Source organism: Stegastes partitus, unplaced genomic scaffold (assembly GCF_000690725.1).
Source record: "Stegastes partitus isolate 25-593 unplaced genomic scaffold, Stegastes_partitus-1.0.2 Scaffold532, whole genome shotgun sequence".
NCBI lineage: Eukaryota > Metazoa > Chordata > Actinopteri > Pomacentridae > Stegastes > Stegastes partitus.
Window position 1 is genome coordinate 262,299 of NW_007578263.1, and position 21,509 is coordinate 283,807.

General features: G+C 39.8%; 1 protein-coding gene across 1 annotated transcript; it reads right to left on the bottom strand.

The window, feature by feature from the left end:
* Positions 1 to 806: 806 nt before the first annotated feature.
* Positions 807 to 21,409, bottom strand: rbm27 (RNA binding motif protein 27). The gene is made up of 21 exons (XM_008287974.1): positions 21,229 to 21,409; positions 19,631 to 19,749; positions 17,408 to 17,535; positions 17,050 to 17,129; positions 15,439 to 15,650; positions 14,659 to 14,973; positions 13,599 to 13,826; positions 12,263 to 12,445; positions 11,124 to 11,270; positions 10,846 to 10,999; positions 10,263 to 10,416; positions 9,872 to 10,099; positions 9,581 to 9,712; positions 9,144 to 9,269; positions 8,921 to 8,995; positions 8,634 to 8,813; positions 8,324 to 8,428; positions 5,271 to 5,498; positions 4,503 to 4,586; positions 4,237 to 4,356; positions 807 to 3,378 (listed from the first exon to the last, which is right to left on the bottom strand). Exons 1-21 carry the CDS (start codon positions 21,285 to 21,287, stop codon positions 3,274 to 3,276), a joined length of 3,162 nt encoding a protein of 1,053 aa, XP_008286196.1. The 5' UTR covers positions 21,288 to 21,409; the 3' UTR covers positions 807 to 3,273.
* Between the last annotated feature and the right edge of the window lie 100 nt (positions 21,410 to 21,509).

Genomic DNA, 21,509 nt, shown 5'->3' on the forward strand with positions numbered 1-21,509 from the left:
TTCTTCTTTCAGGTTTTCAGGAAGGCTGTTCCAGAGAGGTAACAAAAGGATGCCTCATCGTGGGTTAATGTTCTGACTTCAGGTACAAATGAAAAACCTTTACCTCAAAATCTGAGGGTTTGAAAAAGTTTGTAATCAGTTCTCAAGCAGGCGGGTGCCAGTGCAGACACTGTAAGCTGGGTGTAACTTGACCTCTTGCCTCAGTCCACATAAGTGCAGCCGAGTTTTGCAGCAGTTGAAGTGGAGATATTTTCATCATAATAGTCAGATCTGAGTTGAATTGAATTAAATGATTAAAAAAAAAAACATTCTTAGTTATTTTTTCTAAGAGGTTTGTGTCAAATATGACTCCTAGACTTTATAAAAAATGGTGTAATCATGGTACTTCCAGCTTCACATTCGGTTCCTCTCTTATTGTCTTGATTGAGCTGCAGAGCTTTATCTTCCATCCTTAACTCTAAAATACAGTTAAAAAGGGCATTAATATGTATAATTTCAAAAGAGAAGTCAGTAACTGCGGGAAGTAAGCAGCATTTGAAGTGCATTCTAGCAAATTCCAGTACAAGCAACTTCTAATGCGCTGCTGTACTCAAATACTTTGAAAATGAAAAAATGTTGTGCTTCAGATGGAGAGATGGACCTTCTATAACTTTGAAAAGCATGTAATACTGCTCATATCTGAATAATGTTGACATGTAAGCACCATCTCTGAAGTGTACAGACTACATATCATTTACTGAGAACCTTTGATATCCACAAACATGTTTTATGTGAGCACATGCAAAATGAAGGAGACCACACAGGAGTATAAGGTAATATTTTCTGGAATGCTTTTGCTTGCATTTTTTCCCCTTTGCCAATGCTGACATCTTTTTAGTCAATTTTCTTTCTTTAAATCAAAAAGGTCATTTTTTGTCTCTCTCTCTGTCCAATTTATAACACCTTTTTTTTCTTTTCTTTTCTTTTTTTTTTCCTCTTTTTGATCGTTTTTACAAGCACCCCATTCCTCCATCTTTATTGGCAAAAGCAAACATGCTAGTAAATTAGAAATCCATTTTTACAAACAAAATACATGAAGAAAATACATCCACATCCTGCAAATATAAACAGTAACAAATCCAAAACTATTATCCAATAAACATTTTACATTTTTTACACTATTGTGTGATAGTAGCATACAGAAGATAGTACAAAAAGTGGGAGAAAACCTTCTCTTGAATCCTCACTTCAACAAGCAAGAACCTCGCCAGTATAGGTTTGAACCCGTCAGTGACCTCATGTAAAGAAAAAAAAAAAAAAAGAAAAAAATCACATGAAATACAAAGTGCCAAAGGGAGCTTCAGTCTCTCACCACATGCCTCATTTTGACTGACGGGTGACAGTGAAGACGAAAACTTTAGCTTTCAATGGGACAATGAGGTCACTGGCAGGAGGCTTCTGAGTATCAACAGTGAGATATGCAAACCAGACAAGAGCACTACTGACACAGCAGGTGGGAGGAAGTCAGGTTGAAGTCTTTCAAATGGTTTCCATGTGGTAGCAGTGTGCATCAGGGAGCAAAGGAAACCAATTCTGGCTGTAGTCACACGCAGGCAGAAATATGCATGTGAATATGTCTTACTAACACCCAGCAGTGTGTGCACTGCTGCAAACGATCTCTCCTTTGTTTTGGTGTGTTATTCTTAATGGTTACGTTACCGGATATGTTAAATCAAACGCTTTATTAGGCTGCATGTAAACACTGATTTGTTGAACGGGAAGCTGAAAAACAGATTATCATCAAGCACATTTCCTTATGAGTTTCCACAGATTGAATTCCTCCCACCCTGAGGATTCTAAAATACAGTATATGCAAAGAAGGCAAAACACAAAATATACATTTGTCATTGAACTAGCACATTGTGGTTGTACTCGTATTGTGTGTACGAATGTGTTTTGAGCCAAGACAAAGCTGCACTAATGCAAAATGAATATCGTGAGGTGTATGACTCTCAGTGTCATTCAACAAAGTGTTATCCACAACTCAGAGCAGCTTTGAACGTTTTCTTTAAAAGAAACATGCCTCTTAGATGACTAACTTAGTGAAGGAACGAGGACTGGTTTTAAAAGCAAATAAACAAAACAAAAAAAGTACAACAGTAATTTCTCTCTCTTTCAAGCATTTACAAAATTTACAAAAGTAAATCACAAATCCTGTAAAAAGTCAGCAATCTGCTGATTGTGTAAGGCAAAGAAATTATCTATCTATCTATATATATATGTATATGTATATACATATATATATATATTTCTTAAAATCAACTGTTCAGTATTACATTCAAACACCTGTCTATGGATCTCACATTTTTGAAATGGGTGATCTGATCTTTAGTCCTGTCCGGCCCTTTGAGTGAGCAGGCGACAGAATAGAACAAGTGAAAATGTTACACACTCTTAGAAAATGTAGAACCCCTGTCTGGGTGTATATTTACACAGAGTGGCACTGGACATTGAGTGAGCAACAAAACACAAGCGGGGAAAAATTTGAATATTCACTACAAGACTGCGTGTGACGTGCGTGGACAGGGCAATTTGTAAACATAGTTTGGGTTTTTGTATTGCACTGGTATCCTTCTGTACCTACACTGGCTCTAATATGGTGATGGCGTAGCCTCAGCGCCTTCCTGTGCCGGGCTTTAGTGGCTCCGTTTATTTAACATTGTGGGTCAAAACAAACCGAGCAAAGTGAAATGGAAAAAAACAAAAACCCATACCATAGTCTGCCAATATAGGTACGGCACAGTGCATTTACGCAGTGGAAAAATAAATAAATATCTCTCTGGTAGCAACAGAGAACGTTCTATTGGTGATGGAATGGCTGTCCCTGAACCGAGGACAAGATTTTACAAAACTGGTGAGAAAAGAGCTTAAATACAGTATGTATAAAAATACCTATTCACAGTAGACACAAATGTTGTGCATTACTGATATTAATCATCTGGTAAGCACACTGAAACTTACGTAGGTTTTTCTATCTATAAGAACAACTTAACATTTATCTTTCTCAGCAAAAGTGAGATGTTTCAAACAACTGTTTAGTTGAGGGATACAAAAACTGCTGACCCTCTAAACTTCTTTTGATGTACAATAAAGTAAAGACGCTTTTACTTTGATTAGAGTCTAAAATTACTTCGTCTGAAAATACTGTAAAGGGAAAAAAAAAAAAGTGAGTTCATTTATATTGAAAAACAGAAAACCACTGATTCTGCCAGGGAGCAGCTGACGACGATCTCTTCATCGCCTCCAAGATCGGCTCTCGTACTCGTCGTCCTCATCGTCGTCCTCTTCCTCCTCCTCCTCTTCCTCCTCCTCTCCGGGCAAATAAGAGCTAGCTTCCTTCTGTTCGAATGAAAGAACACCCATCTAATATTTAGCGTAATGTTTTTCTGATAACGGAATGATTTCTGAACAGTTAAACTCACGAGCTGTGTCACAAGGGAAGAATTTTAGCTCGTTAATAAATACCACTGTGTCATTACGACATTATACACGAGACACTTTAGAACAAATATGGCTTTATTTTGTCCCACTGCCATGTGTTTTCAAATGTCCTTGATTTCATTACCATGTAAAACACACCTTACTTTATCTTGTTTCTAATATTTCTAATGTATTAGATCGTACAAGCAAACCAGTTTTCCTGCAAAAGGATTGGTCGCATCATGGGCATTAAATACTTCCTGATACCCCTCAAACTACACAAAACATGCTTAATATAGCAAATATATGATCAAGTGGCTATGAGTCGATGCAACAAAAAATTTACACCGTACATAAAGAAATATCTTCAGAATGATTACCTTTTGACAGTGTATCAAAGTGATGAGACTGGACTTAAAGTCATAACTTACCCCCATACTACGAGGACCACAACCTCAAAAACGTAACTCAAAACATGAAAATACAGTATAAGGATTCCACCTGACAGTAATGCAGTTTTACTCAAGGGGCTAAGATGCTCTTAGTACTGAGAGGCTTGCCCTGGTTTTCCATTGGGAGCTGTAGTGAAAAATTTAGAAGCACCAGAAAGAAATGTACAAGTAAAAAAAATCTGTGAATAGAAGTAAAACTTCCAAAAGTTTCCCCACTTAAAATTTCAAGTTGTGCTGAACACCGTCTTCCTTCCTTGACTATATGTTCCTAAAAAACACAAAGCTGAGCCCTGAATCAAGTGTGTTTGTATGCGATGTGTCGTACCGTGTTATCCTCATCTTTCGCCTCTTCCTCCTCTGGCTCTGTTGTAACTGAGGGCGTCTTGGGCTTGTACCAAGAAATCTGCAGGATACGACCTTTGAACTTTGCTCCCTGGTTGGCCGCCTGGAGAACAGAACAGGAGAGGCAAGTGAGAACTGCAGCTTTCACTGATTAGTTAGTATAACCGCATAAAATATTCGGACTTTTTCAGGAAATTTGAGATGGGAGAGCAGAAAGAAGAAGATCCAATTTGGAATCATAGGACTTACATTCTCTGCTTCGCTTCGTGTCTTAAAGGTCATGACGACACTGGTGGCATCTTGGTCACGGAGTTCCTCGATCTCACCAAATTTCTAATAAAGAAATATCAGTATGGTTTAACTTAACAGAAGTACACGAATCAACAAATGTATAACTCATGAGTTGACAGAACTTCCAATCGAAACATCTTTGGGAGAGTTTATAACTTATCACCAAGATATGTATACAGTCGTCCTCAAATGTATTCATACCCTCTCATTACAGAAGGAAAACAACAGCTGTCACTGAAGTAAGTTGAAATTGATAAAAGTAATAATAAATTAAAATGTAATGAAAATCATGACGTTGCTTTTGAATTGTGGTTCAACAGAAAACAAAAAAAAACCCCACAAAAACAACAACAAAACAGGCAAACAAGCATGATGGGACCCGTAAACTAATATTTTGTTGAACAACCCTTTGAGGCAATCAAGTGTTTTCTGTAACTCTCAATCAGACTTCTGCACCTGTTGACAGGTATTATGATTTTGACCCACTGCTCATCAGCAAAGAGCTCTAATTTGTCTGGGACAGTTTATTTAAAAAAAAAAATGATTCTTTTCAACCACAATTCAAAAGCAATGTCTTATTTCACTAAATTATAATTTAGCAATTTGTTATTTATTATTACTTTTTTCAGTTTCTAGTTATTTCAGTGACTATTGTGAATTTTGCCTTTTCTAATTGAAGGGTATGAATACATTTGAGGACGACTGTACATGTATGTATGTTCTTACCACAAAGTGAGGCATTAACTCTTCCTTCTCCTCCTGAGTGACCCCTAAAATAGCCAGGGCTCTGGGTCTGTGGTCAACCACCATGCGGTTCACGGCCCCGCCGCGAGCCATCATGTCCCGGCTTCGGCTCCTGCCCCGACCCACGTGCATGGCACCGGGCTCCGCCGCCATCTTCCCTCGGCCCCGGCCTCGACCCGCTGGGGGCCGGATCAGACCCAACCGTGTCGCCTAAAGGAGGACAGGAGGAGGTGGTTTAATGTTACACAGCAACTAAGTGGTGTTGCTTTTTTTCAGTACACACAGACAAGAATATACAGACATCACCTGACTGTGACCAGAGGCAATAAACCTAACAAGACAACGGCTTTGATGCTGCTCTGCTGCTTTAAATGTCAAACCAAATATGTCAGGACACTATCAACAGTGACAAAGAAATGATTAAATCTTTATAGTCGAGTAAACATGTTCCTGATAAAATCACAGTTAAGAACATACAGCAAAATATCACAGATCTTCAGGGCTCAAACATTCTTTATATTGTCAACTATGGTCTCGTACTCTGTCACTCTCTGTCCTTCACCATTAGTTGTCACTCTTCCATTTTTAAAGCGACATCTCCTCGCTTCCTAACCACTCCACAACCTCCCGACCACTCTCTCTTCCATTTGTCCCTCCCTCCCTCCTCCCTTTAATTGTCATCCCGCGATTTTCTTTCAAGGACCAGCGACTCAAACTTTAATGAGACGGGGCTCCATCAGTGTAGGACTTGTGTCTGATTTGGCTTCGTTAGCGGCTGCTCCTCTGGGCTTGCTTAAGTGGCTGCAGTTTAATGCGCAGAAGGAGGTCTGGGTTTGGATGGATGGGGGGGCAGGGAGGGGGGGGAAGTGTATGCATTTTTTACAACTAGCTAATTTAGGACCCTGAGGTTAAAGGGGGAAAAAAAACAAAAACAAAAAAAACATGCGAAGCAGGGTGTTGCTAACAAAAGCTGTCTTGTTGTTAGCCTGATCTTGAGACACAGTTGTCTGTGTTCGTGTGCACAGCGAGTTTAGACAGGAAAGGTGATACGGGCTCAGTCTGAGCTGACTAACAAAGTGCTGCCATGAGTGTTTGTTGGGGAGGGATTAAAAAAATTATCTAATGACCAATAGAGCAAGTCCTATGACCTGTAGTAAATAATTATTGGACAATATCTATAAATATAAGAGCTACTCGATAAATGAGAAGATAGAATAAACATTCTTACTCTTCAGCTCAACGAGATTTTGTGAAATGCAATAACTCATGAGCTGTTCTGAGCAAACAGTAAGACATCAGTGAACAAGCTTCAACAGTCATGTGCTAAACTGGACTTAAAACTATCGCAATCATTAATTTAGAAATGACATCTATTATTGATAACAGCTATGTAAAACATTATGACCAGCGCTGTCTAATATGCCAACAGCTCTGATCCACCAAGGAATGGATTCCTCTCAAGGCGTCCTGTGCTTCCTGGCACCAGATTCTTTCCGCTGTGTTGTGAAGTGGGGCCACCAATAATCAGACTTGGTGTTCCAGCACATCCCATATTCATGGTGCCAAATATTGCACACTGACCAACAGTGCATCATGTTGTTACAATGACATCCACAGTTTGGGTTAATGCGTTGTAATGCATTAAAAGTTGATGGAGACTCATTCAGCCCATGAATGTCATCATTATAATAAATGGCCTTTACAGTTTGAGCTTTATATGCTAATGCAATCAATCAGCTGGCTTTAAAAGCACAAACTGAGTTGTATATTGTAATTGCACTGCAGTCACTGATTGAGAAACAAAATTTAATTCTCTTGTGTATGAAAATACGCAGTGAAAATGACAATCAAATCTTTGAACCTTGAATAATATAGCACTATTATTTTTGGTATTTATTCCTCTCAGGGGACAAAAAGACAAATCGTATTAGAAATTCTATTGGTGACTGTTTATGTGTGCGCGGATTGTGTTTCTTTCCTGCCTTTGCAGAACAGAAGCGACGGCAATCTTATCTGCAAACTTCCTCTAAGGTATTTCTTGGTATCACATCCTCCAATTTAGCTCTCAAGAAAAATGTTGATGATGCAAGATGCTGTCACCGTCTATCGCTTTTGTGTGTGGTTTGTCTTTGTAGACCTGTTTGTGGTGGCGCTGGCTATCTTTTCAGATCATTAGTCATGGGTACGTGCTCTTTGTGTGTGTGCAGGGCTTTCCGACACCACTGTAAGCATTAGGCCAGGCTCACACTACAGGAGTTTTAAAATCCTAACAGATTTTTAAATCAGCTTGCCCCACATATTGACAGATATTCTCCTCTCTAATCTCAGACATGCACACCCTGCAAGATGGGAAAATAAAAGCACACAGGATATTATTATGAATATCATTACTACAAGTGTTAGCATGTGGTTCAACAGCTTGCAGTAATGCTATTAATACTTGGAAAACGGTTGGGAGGATGTGGTTAATGCGATTTGTCTATTGTTCTCTGAAAACCTGAGGTGAGATTTTTATTTATTTTTGAACAGATTAGTTTAAATATCTGTAGCTAATGTTACTTGTAAGGGCTAAAATATTTACCATCGATAGTTATAGACTGAATGGATTGTTATTAAAACTAAACAATAGAAGGATCTTTAATGTTTGTCTTCATCGTCTTCATCTTTGTGGGTGGTGGCGCAGAACAAGAGAGGAATACATGGATTTAGTTTTGGTGAGTCAAGACCTACCAGCAGATTATATTAGACTTTGTTTTAACTGTGGAAACCACTCTGGAGAGAAAGGATACTGTACTGGTCAAAGTAAACGTGGAGGTTGCCATCTTAAATTGAGTTAAATTTGTACCCTTAATGTTGCTAGGCTAGCAAGTGTTTTCGGTCTGTTTAGACTAAGCCATTTAGAGTTAAGCAGCATGAAAAGTGTTTGATCAGCCAACTTCAATCTGGTTTAGGCTGAGGAATCCCAGAATGTATTTTACTGCCATGGACGGAATCAATAATTAGCTCAAAAAGACCCCTACAAAACCCTGTATTACCTCCACTTGTAGCTGCCCCAGTTTCCTCTTGAGGTCAGTTGTGTCTTCTCCAGAGCTCATCTTCTTGTGAAAGTCCAGTTCCGCATCCAGCAGTTCCTTCTGAGCCTGGTTATATATTAAGCAAAATTTAAAAAATGATTTTATTCACTACATATGGCAATAGAGAGTCAATCAAAGGTGAAATATAAAACTACAAGTTGGTTTGTCAAATTCACACAGCTTAACCTTTATGATACCAATTGGTGGAAGCCTTTCTTTTAACAAGAAGCACCACTCCCTCGTATTTAAAGCCAGAAGAGCCTGAACTTACATCAGTCTTGGTTTTGGGCTGGCTGTGGTTAGGCTTGCCACCTGGGAGGACCTGGGAGGCAGGGTTCATTTCATTCTGCATCTGGGTAATCTTCTCCGTTAGCTCCTTGAGGGTTTTCATGATGTTGGCTCTCTCCTCAGGTTTCATACCTCGGTTCTTCTCCAGGCGGTTTATCAGTGCCTTAGAGAAGAAAGACAAGTAACGAGAGAGAAGATGGTGTGAAAAGATACGAAAACAAGGAAGTGACAAAGTGTAGAAGACATTTAATTCAAAGATATATATCTTACTTTCTGACACTCAATCTGTGTCTGTAACATCTCTTGCTTCTTCTTTCTCATGTCCTGCTGAAGTTTTAAGGCCTCCTATAAATAAAAAAAACAACAAATAAACAAAACACCAAATCAAGCACATTCACAAAGGTGAAAAACACACTATTTGCTGTTGGTTAGTTAATCCGAGCTCCGCAATTTTTTAAGCAGTCAAAATACGCAAGCAAATTAAACAACATGCCTGTTTCTTCTTGAGAGCTTCCTGTGCTTCCAGTGCTTTTCCCGTTTTCCCAAGGCTCTTTGACGATGACTTGAGGGCTATGGAAGCGTAGGAGCTTTTCTGGGTGTTCGTCAGTGCAGACGCCACCTAAGTGGGGACACAGAGGGAACAACAGACATGGTTAGGTCATCAGAATGAGACTGTTGACAACAGCATACCCAGACATTAACAAGAGTGTATTGTTAATTACTGACAGCTCATAAATCAATGTCACATGTCAAGATTACACATTACACCTGTTTAACATCAGCATATTAGCGTTTCTACTGTGTAGCTCAGTGCACCACTGTGCCTAAGTACAGTCTCAGAGAGCTGTTTAATTTGGGTGACCTAATCAGCTTTGCACAAAAACACAACACGCAAAACATGTATTCTGCTAAAGATAGATAAAAACGTACAGTGACAGTGTCCGTGTTTGGATTCAGGCTGTCTGGCTTGGCTGGAGCTGTGGTCCCAGCAGCTGCAGTCAGGTGATGTTTGGGTACAGTCTTATTCAACACATATGCAGCTGGATTGTGCTGCTTAATCCCCTACAGAGACAAGAAAAGGAAGGAAAAAAGAGTAAATTAAAAAAAAAAAAAAAAATCAAATGACGGATTTAAAAAAAAAAAAAGGTAAGACCATAGCAACAGCATAAAAAAAGATGTAATGACTTGTGTATGTATTATGTGTGTATTATTTATACTGACCTTATGCACATTGCTGTGCTGCAGTGCCTGGCTGGGCGCCGACCCGGCTGCCTGGATGCCGGCGCTCTGGTCCTGCTGCCCTGTGGCGTTGGTGCCAGGCTCACGGTGCCAGTACACGCGGATGAAGCGGTTGTTGAGGACTGCCTCGATGCTGGATATTGCCCGCCTGGCCTCTTCATTCTTTGTGTACTGGATCAATGCTGCCTCTGGGTCTCCGCCAAACACGACCTGGATTGAGAGAACAGTATTCAGGTTTGATGCCTTTATGTGACGACACAAATTCATCTGTGCAGCTAGACTTAATGAACTTGGTGGTGGACAATCTTTCCAAAATATTTTTCGAAAATTTCAAACAACACATACACATACATGTACACAGAGGGCATTTTACCTGTATATTGACAATGGTTCCAAACTTGCTGAAGTGCTCGTTGAGCTTGGTGATGTTGTTGAGCTCACGTGGGATCTTACGCACCTCCAACTTTGTGTTCACATAATGATTCCTCTTGGGAAAGATGTTCTTATGTTGGTTGTTAAAGTTTGGCCTAAAACAAAAGGAAAATTGTTACTACAAGCCATATAGTGGTTATATTTGTAGGGAGGCTAAATGTCAACTTGCTTGACACTGAAGATGGATTACAGGTTTAGAATTTGCAATGGAATAGCATCCTAGTCGTGGGGATGTCTGAGTGCACCTGCTTCCTACAAGTAAGACAAAAGATAGGCTGCTGACCTAAAGTCACCTTGGCTTGAAACAGGGCTCCCGTAGCAGTAATGGGAAATGGGGCGAGGCACCAATTTGATCAAATTTCACCTGGCTCGTCTCTTCAAATTTCTTTACGAAACAACAACTGATGTACACAATACATTTTAGATTTTCTTCGTGTGCAAGAGTTGTCACCTTTAAAAATTTAACTTATTATTTTGGAGAAAAACTTTTCCCAAAGTGTGTGTGTGTATCTGTGAATCCGTACTTGTCCATCCAGGGTTTTTTAGCTGCTGGTCCATCAGTAGTGCTGGGTCCTATGGTTCTTTTCCTGCTGTCTTGCTCCGTGTTAAAACGTGTTGCATTATTTCCAGGAGTGCTGGGTACAGTGGCAGGCTCTGTCTGGATCACGATGTTGGCAGCTGGAAGATAAACACAGAGATACAATGATAACTCTAGCAGCAGGAGAAAATCAGTCTTCGGCCCATTTCCCAAGATCCAAGTTTTTGGAAAAAACATGAGTACTACAAAGGAAATACTTTCTACCTCTGGAGCCTTGTCCTTCGTTGGAGGTGAGGCCGATGAGGTTAGAGCGTTGGGTCTGCACACGGGGTATAAACTGCCGATATTGGTTACGACCTGCTGTAGTCAGACCTGGAGATTCTGGGTTGTAGCCCTCTGGATCATAGTTATCTAATGCGGAAAATCAAATATATACACGCAAATTGTTAGAAGGAATCAAAAACTCTTGTAAATGTAATAAAAAAAACAAACAAACCCCACAAACAAACAAAAAAAACACAGAACATTAAATTGCTGAAATGTGTCCAGTGGAGAGCAATCTGTGACACTAGTTGTGCTCTATGTAAATAAAAATGTTTCACAATATTTATAAATATACAAATGCACAAAGGAAGAAAATAAAATGACAATTATAATAATTGACATAAAAGCATCAAGATAATTAAAATAAACAAAACAATAATTTGTATACTGAAAAACAGCATATTGTAACATGTAAATCTGGGAAAACGAGACACTTCATACTAGATGTGATTTTGGCTATCAGAGTTGAAATGAGGTAAAAGGAAAGTTGGAGTTGTACATTCCTAAAAATAAACCCATTCCATTTGAACAAAGGCTTACATTTTCTGTATAATTGGAAATATTCATGAGCTGCCTTCACCCTAAGTCAGCTGGGATAGGCTGCAGCCCCCCGCGACCCCAGTGAGGACTAAGCGGTGTATAGATAATGGATGGATGGATGGATAAATTATAGGAGAAACGCTCAACACAATGAGAGTTGATGTTAACTTCCCAGAGCTACTTTGCGTCTAAGGTTGATAAACAGTGCTACCCTCTGGCCCATAGCTGTTACTACAGTCTGAAGAAATGCATATTAATCACACATGACAACATCACAAACTAAATCAAAATGAATGAAAAAAGACACACGAAAAGGAACTGTAACAAGTAATGTAACTCTTCCTGGCTTAGTCGTTTTAGTACCTAATAGTAAAGTAAACTTAATTCTGCTGTAACTAATTTAGTACACAGAAAATCCAAAGGTTAAAAACAAGAATATTTAATATAAAGAAAAGGAAAAATACAATTAAAAGCAGCAGCAATGTCTCCTCCAAAAACACACAGACCTAAATCTGAACAGGAAAAGAATCTCTGCTTACATTCAGACTGCACATATTGGGGACGAAGAGACACGGATGATGCCGAGGAAGGAGGTGGAGGAGGAGGAGGAGGAGGGAGAGTAGGTGGCAGTCCCACACCAGGCGGTCCGATAGAAGGAGAAGAAGTGATTGCAGATTGGTGGTTGGGGGTGTCGATCCCACTGGTTGCTATCAGCGGGGGTCCTGAGGGAGACACAAGCCCAAGCTAATGCCTCAGGTGTATTGCAGATATCACAGTGAGTGAGTGTGTGGTCTGAACTACTAACTTTGTTCCTGCTACACAGACTGCTTTAATATAACAAAGGGGAAGCGGTAGGAAACTGAAGCATCTGTTCAATGCAATGCTTAAACTTTATAGTACTATAAATCTAGCATGACTGAAAATAATATCTGCATATCCATCACAGTTTAACAATCAGTACAGTCAAAGCAACTCGCAGAATAAAACACACATAGCAAAGTTTGAGCCACAGCAACATTCCAAAATGATACAATATAGAAGAGATGCAAATACAAACTATAGAAAATGTCAACTGTTGTTTTTTGTCTTTCCTTGTGTGTACAGTATGTGAACCAATAAACAAGTCCACTCTATTACTATTTAGCTAAATCGTGTTCTTTTTTTTAACCATGCACCAAACTTGCATCGAATGCAGATTTTTACTTCTACAACAGTGAGTAAGCAAATTATGAATTGCACAAAACAGGGTAAACCAGAGCTGCTTTGTCACTGTGGGACTGAAAGGCAGGATGGTGTGCAAGATAGGCTCAGTGCAGAGCTGCCTCAAGACAGGCTGTGTTCTTAAACCACAGGAAAAAAAAACCCCAAAAGACAACTCTCTCTCTGAGTGCGAAGCGTATGTTGCGAGAGTGTTTAAAAATTTCACATTATCTACAATTTATACTGTTAAATACGACATAAAAAAGCCTAATTTTGAATGTAACAACTTCTAAATGCTTTCCAATCAAGGCACTGAAATTGCATCATTTAAATTATTATAATTTTTTCCCCCACGTATTTAAAAACAAGTGTCACATAAAATTAGAAGCAACACTTGAATAGGAAAGTTCAGTCACTTTGATCTTTGATGACCAAAGACAAAATGTGACCACATTGAAAAAGGGGAAGTGTATCTTATAGGCCAACAAAGTTTTAAAGAGGTGAATAAACTGTATTCTTGCATTGGCTGCAGTGGTTTGTAGAAATCACAGGTGATTGGTTGCTTTCAAAATTGTACCTGCCACTGGAAGCTTTAAGACTGACATCAAAAAGCACAACTTCTATTTGATTTCTAGAAGTTACGATTCATGCACCAAAATCGGTGGCGATACTTACCCGTCATGGGGAAGACGCCCGGTGGAGGCGGCTGACCGTAAGGTGGCATCGAAGGCATCCTGAGGGGCGGGGGAGGCTCAGTGATTGGGGGCATGGGCAGGCCAGCCGGGGGCATGACGGGCGGGGGCGGGAACGGGATCATGTTCGGTAGATTGACATCGTCAACAATGAGGGGGTCACTGCCGTGGTCGAATGGACACAGGTCACCACGAACACAAAATCCTTTTTCTGTTTGAGGGAGAGACAGAAACAAGTTTATTTTAAAATGTATTTTCATTTACACAGTGTACAGTTGTCATTGAAGAAAGGCTAATACACCATCTACTTTTGTCCTCCAGACACCCTTGAGTATCTGACCACATTTTTTAATTAGTTGATGAAGTTTGTTCACATAACACACACGCAACAATAAGGAAAATAACAACAAATGAAAAGAAAGAAAAAACAATGACAGGAAAAATAAAAGATAAACTCATGCCTAAGTTCACAGCAGGTAAGACACACAGTGCATGCATTTACCATGCAGTCTCATTAAGGAACTAGGTCCCTTGTGGTTGTGTTTGAGCACTGTGGCAGATAGCACTGTGCTTCAGGGAGTGTGGGTAAGTTTAGACCCTCCTGTGCCTCTTGTGTAGAGGTGGCTGCAGGCCTCCTTGCTTTGCTGCCTCTCTCTAAGGACACAGGAGGGAGTGCTAAACAGTGGTCATTAGTGAAGAGACTAAACAAGGCCCTAAACCCTCATGGGAAGAGATCACACTAGCCAGAGCAAACTTGACAATCACCATGCCATGTACTGGAAAATTGTGATCAACATTTTCTTTTAGTCCGAAAGATGGCTCGAACTTCTCTGTGATTGCTTTTTAAGTGCATTGATAACATCTCTCATATACAGTCTAGCGAAAATTGAAGTTGCATAGCAGATAAACGCTTCTGAGATATAGGAAAAAAATGTTTCAGCAAGAGAAAAAGTAGATAAAAAAAAACAAACAAAAAATGAAGCGCTGACAGAAAACAGGAATCACAGGAAATGAGAAAAGATAGAGATTAATTCCAGTCCTACCATCGTAATCCCTGCAGCGCTGTTTAAGTGAAGGAGTTTTGTTGCTGAATGGCTTGCCAACGCCATCTTGCCTCTGGGCGCCATAGTAGCCGGACCAGCTGTCTGTTGTGCTGTCTGGCAGGTGAGCTGGTGTTGCCACGGGACCCCCTCCAGGTCCAGAGACTCCAGCGGATGATGAGGAAGAGGAGGAAAAGGGGTGCGGAGGCGTGGGCAAGGGCAGGAGAGGCGACGGGTGCTGCTGCTGGGAGCCAGATGTGGCGGAAGAGTTGTAGCCGTCGGTGTCCTTTCTCTCCACCTCAAACTTTGACTTGAAATCTGTTGAAGGCAAGCAGAAAAACATTTAAGAACAGTTCGAGAAAATATTACAGTACTGTAGATTCTGCATGGTTTGATCTCTTTAAAAACAGCTACTTCTCTCATCACGCCAAACACAGATATGCAGATTAACCTTGTGTGTAATAAGGCCAATTCCAACCCATGCTGTTGAATCCCCACTGATGCAACTGTAAAGCTGTCCACATTGTTAGTTTCTTCCTAACCACTCCCAGCAACACTGACCAACTATCCAAAAGAAAAACCTATCCAATCAGCTACATTCAGAACTTTGTTCAGTCTCTTCTCCTCAATCTAAAGCGCCTCACATCCAGGATGGCTCTGGCAACACTTCTGCATCACTAATACACAGTTCAACAGCACTGACAAGAGATTCAGGAACTTCTGCACTCCTGGGTCTCCTCCCCTTGTGCTGTTGTCATTGGTTGTGGGGGCAAACTTTCTCACCTCTGCCTCCTCTGTGCTCCCTGTCCCTGCTCTTTCCCCGGCTGCCGCTCCTGCTCCGGCTGCGGCTTCGGCTCCGGCTGTAGCTCCTCCCGCGGGGGCTCCCCCTGCGACGCTCGTGTCGCTCCCGCTCGCGATGGGAGTCGCTGCTGCTTTTCCCGTGCCGATCGAAGTCACGGCGCTTGCGGTCATCACGCCTCCTGTCATCGCGGCTCCTGTGTGGTTGACGAGTTGGAGCATTTAAACTACTATCTCTGTGCATGTTTTAATTGTGAGAGTCGGACAGGCATATTTAACAGGTTTCCAGTACGACTTAAACCAGCACAAGCAAACGTGTGTTTTAGTTCATCTATTAACCTTAAAATGTACCAAAGAGAGAGGCAGGCTTTTAGTTGAAACAATCTGTTATTGAGAGAGAGGCTTTTATTTCCTTCATTTTATATGTACAGCTTATTACGTTTTGGTAAAAACCCTCGATTCTATTTGACCTGATCGAGAGCAATGCAGTAATTTGCTTTTTGCTGCTGCATGCTGTAAGTAAAAGCTCAATAAATGTATCTGCCTATTTTACATTAAAACAACTGCAGTAACACTAAGGGCATAATCCCAATTTGTAGCGGCTCAGCCGAAATGATGAGCGGCCTGGACTGATGGTCTAACACTTTTTATTCTCTCCACCCTTTCTCCTATGACCAACGTAGGAGCTAGACAATCAACACATTGAATTTAGCTAAGGACATTGCTAAAATTAGCCCACACCAAACTTAAAATAAATTGACAATCAGACACAGTTAAAGTTTTACCTTGTTGCCCTCTCCACTGCTGCTAAATTCATTCATCTCTCCCGTTTGCCCTTTTATCTTTTGTTTTGTGTCTTAACTTTACGTTGCCGCTACTTTACCGTTGCCATCTACCGTTCTATTTTTTTCAGTTACCGTATTTTAAAAGTACTATAAAAAGCATTATAAAAGCACTACCGTTTTATGTTAAATAACAAAATTAAAACATAAATACATGACAGATTCAAGTTAACACATTAACTAATGAATTAGAATAATAACATTCAATAACTACTGAATAAGTAACATTGGAGTTACTTACACCTAGTTACTTACACTTAGCATTAAAAATCTACTAGAAATCCTGAGTTTCATTAGCAGACGCTTTTACATAGAAAACGTTCAGGAAAGTACAAATAAGCCAAATGAATAAATCAGTGTTGAATACCATTATTTCAGTGACAGTTAAAAAAAAAAAAAAAAGAATTACACATTAAAGCAAACTATACTGTTGTTTTGAATCATTGTACAACAGTCACTGTATTGTCCCATCTGCTGTAACTAGAAGCCGAGGGACAAGTTACTGGACACCAGGGCCTTCATCAAGCTAAAAGGAGGACTCGTGGGGTTAGAAACTACCCATGCAAATCTAGGCACAAAATCTTTACATAACTACACCATGCAAACTAATGGGCCTTTATCAGCAGCAAGAAAAGATCTGGTGTCGTGCATATTTCACAATGAGACAGAAATGTAAGTGCTACACATGTGACATGTCACAATATCTGTATTATGCTTGGTGAGGACAAATAAATCCTTAAAGCCACAGTCATACCTTGAGTCATTAAAGTCAGAGCGGTTCCTCAGAGGACTTCTCCTTCGCCTGTTTTCTCTCTCCTCCTCTGGGGTTTCAACCTTGAGGGAGAAAAACAGTTCAGTGACAACTTAAACTCTCCTCTACTTTGTATTTATTTATGTTTTTATCATCGAAGGAGATTTTTCAGATATAAACATTTCATCAAATGCTGTGATCTAAACCAACCCTCAAAAGGAAACAGGATGCCCATGTCTAAAAAAACTACCAAAAACCACTTTAAAGATGGTTTGATATGTAAGAAGACTCATTTACAGGAAAGCTATTTATTCTCAGAGTTCAAATGTGGCCAAACAAGTTCTCTCCCAACTATTCTCACCTCAACAACGTCAGACTTGGCTGCAGGTGGTTTAATCTCCTCTTTAGGGGCTTCCTTGGCTGCAGGATTTCCCAGGTAGTTCTTGGTCGTCAGACATTCAAAAAGTTTATCGACAAATCCTACCGTCTCTGCAAGAACAAAATTGAGCTTGTGAATAGATTCAACCTTCACTGGAACTGTGTGCAGCTTTGTCCGTTCTCCATTACAGAGAAAAAGGGGCCCTCAGGCGTGAATAGTACTGACATTCCTGCTGAATCGCCATCATCACTTTTCTCCTGCCTGCAATAAATACTCCCAAAGAATAATAGGCAGAGAATGAATAACACACACACAAACATCAGACATGAAACAGGGAAAAGCTGCCTGATTAAACTGCACATTTTAAAACATCATAAAAAAGGAGAAAATGCACTTCCACAAATTAACATGTACTTAAAGGACATAATTTAAACCTTTCAATATGAGTGTAATTCTTAAATGTATTATTCCAAAGACTATGAGCTGTATTAGTAACATTCTGATGGCCTTCAGAATTAGTACCTTCCATCGTGGCCTTCGGTTGTGATTATGTTTTCAAATGGTTTAGGAGTCAGGAATGATTCACTTCAATCAGCAGCTTTTTTTTGGTACCAAATTGCAGTTTTAAAATCCAGAAGTCTCAATCCTTGATAATGCAGTTGCTGAGCTGTGGGAGTTAATCACTAACCTAATCAAAGCACAGTACACATCTTACCCCGATTGCAACACTTCACAATTAAAAGTGAAGTCAAACGTTTATATAATTTAAACCGTGCAAAAAAAGAAGAGCACAAATCAACTCAAGCTTTAAATGTTGATGTTTGACAACAGAGGCTAGAAACATGAAAGGATGTATAGAGCATTTCCAAAAGATATAACACTCCATCTGGTGGCCATATTGGGGATCCACAAGTGGTAGACAGTGGTAATGTACAGTAGATTGCATCACTGAATGTATAACTTACATTTACCCTTGGAATTGTTTTTTCTTTAAAAAAACAGACTAGCTTTTGGCTGCCTCAGGTTGTAAAATTTCTGTAACACACTGAATTCTAAAAAAATCTCTGCCTTTTATTACAGTGTTTTGTATGCATACGAGGCTAACACCAAATACATCTGCCCTTAACACTTCTATATCAATCTGTTATATACCTCTAAGCAATGGGAAAAATGGTCAAATACTGGCCTTCTTGGGATCTGTGTGGCTGTTTTCACAAAGAATTGATTCAGCTTTGTCCCTGAAACAATGGCAACTCTCATTTCACAGAGTTGAATCTACATGCTTATCTTCCTTTATTCCTCCTGAAACAGACTTCTCAGATTTATGTGTGTGATAATGTGTTGTGCAAAAAGATATGGGAAATGAGGATATCTTGATTTATAGTGGTCTTTGTACATAAAACTAACGTGTGAGCTGACACTGTACACACTAAGAGAAGATGAGAAACAGATCGCTCAGTTGCTCAGTCCACATTTAATATACAACATTTAAGAAGTAAATAATTCTATTCATGCAGTAAATACAGAATTCCACCACACCACTTATAAACCTGATGCTTTATTAACATAATATCCTCTCGTAGAATCAAACTACATATAGTGTCAGAATGGCCAAGTCTAACTCCCCCTTGGTAACACATGACTTCTGAGATAACACTGGTAACAGTAAACATGTAAACACTGCTTGTTTTTCTACATGCTACTCACACTATTTCTCTCTCTCAGGTTATCTGACCTCTGTCAAGCTACAACTTAAACGCTTTTGGATAAAGGCTAACATTGCCAGTAGAATTTTCACTGTCAGTTATGAAAGTGGAAGCTAATGTGCCTCAGCTATCACACTTTATCTTCATGAATTAAAGCACTGTTATTACAAATTATGTCCAGCTATGTTTTTGGTCAACATGTTTGCATAATTATCATTTTCTGACCTTATTCTCATAAATTCAACCACTATTTTCCTATAATCTGTTCACTCATTGACCTCCACGATGCCACCAGCTGTGATTTCCAGAGGATCTGCGTCATAACTGCAAAGCCTCTATTGTCTGACATGTGTGAGGGGCGTAAAATAACTGTCTCTTTCTTGCTCGCTCAGTGATGGCAGAAAACCTTCTGCCCCACCATCTTGATTTGGAAGAACGAGGCCTAATATCAGAGCCGCATGTTGTCACATTAGCATAAAAGCTTTCTGTGAAGCCATACCTTTTTGTAGAAAGACATCAAGCTGATCAGCACAAAGAGCTTTCAGCTCCTTCTCCGGTTTGTCCTTCTTCACAAGAGCCACTACATAGTTGGCTAACGCAGAGGGGTCAGCATCACATCTGCAAGTTGAAGTACATATATTCTAAATTACAGCAACCCAATTTATATATTACTTTGTTATCCGATGCAAAAGGAAAAAAACATGGAAGTGTTTGACAAACTATTTAACGAATAAAAAAGGAAAAATAGGACAGCAGGACAAAAAAGATTCCAAAATTTTAGCTAAACTAGTAACGATATAAGATGTCAGAGATATTCAAATGTGCATGCATGCAGGAATTTCCAAACCAAATTTAATCATAGCAACCAAATGAAATCAAGTGATCACCCTATGCTCCACTTGCACAACCTTTACATGCATCAAAAGAAAATAAATCAAGCTGAAATTCCTCTCACCCAGCAATCATGGGGGTATTGCAACAGCATGAAAACAAAAAGCCTTAACAAGTTCAAGTCAATCTATAACTAACTATATAAACACTAGCTGACATATTAAGCAAAACTATCAACTCTCAAGACTGCCCTCACTCGCATTGGACCTTAAACAACCAACAGCGTCAGTGCAATTGATAAAATAACAGACAAAATGAACGACCAAATATCCTAAGACCCGAAATTAGCAATAGCAAAAAAGAAAACAGGATTGCAGCTACGATTTTAATAAAGGTTTTGTTTCAAAGGGGGAACCTGTGTTATTGAAACGATTTCAATTTTAATTTAAGCATTTAATTAGTAAAGCCAACTCATTCAGCGTCAGTCCAGAAGTAAATTAATCTTTCAGAAGCAAATAAGCCCTCACAGTACAGACATCTTTTGTGAGACAGAGTAAATGTTACTGCATCACCTGTTAAACAGCAACTGTGTGTTACACCATCTCCTCCTCCACACATCACCCCCTCTCTGATCACTTTATCAAATATTCAAATCAAATTATTCGTTCAGTCGTGTAATGCCCTCATTGGCAGCATCCGAGTGCACCTATAATTCAAGCAATTATACTAATTTACATCTGGAAAAACAGGCAGAAAGCGCAAGGGTAACAGAGAGAGTGTAACTATGGTAACTCAAAGAGCAAACGATTCATACTAATATAGCCATTAAACATGTGTAACTAACACTTGTACCATAACTTTGTAACGTGACCCTTCATATAGGCCAAGAGATCCAACAGATATTTTAATCACAAGTACAAAAATACAAGTTAGGCTACGTGTTGAAGCTCAATGGCTTGCTACAGAGCTGTGATAAAGTTACACTATCTACGCCAGCTGCATGCCTATCTACCCCAAAATAACATTGCGACAAACCTCAACAAATGCATTACATCGTGCACAACTTATATTCCTCTCATTACGCCAACTGAAAAGTAATAGTGCCTCTCTTTGCCACAAAAGGCCAGCTAGCGGCAATGGTGGTTAGCTAACTCGTGCAAGAATCTGCCATCTGAGTCCCCATTGATGCCTGGCTAACCCGCTGGCTAGCCCGCTAACGTAGCTACGTAGCATGCGAGCTAAATGTCATTTCAATTCAACACTCACATTGGCTCCAGGAGTTTTGCCAGCCACGACTTCAAGGCTTCCACATTCTCTATGATCATCGTGAGAAAGACTACAATACTGTCTATAAAAAGAAAGTGCGTTTCGACAACCCTACTTGCATCGTCTATAAATTTATAAGCTTTAAGGCCTTCTGTCTCTCTTCACTGGCAGGTCGGACGAAATGTTTTACGGCATGGCAACAATAGTCGAGTTGTCGTAACGCAGGCCTTGCGACGCAAGAAAAAAAAAAGCAATCTACAATGGTAAAACTTGTACCTTTA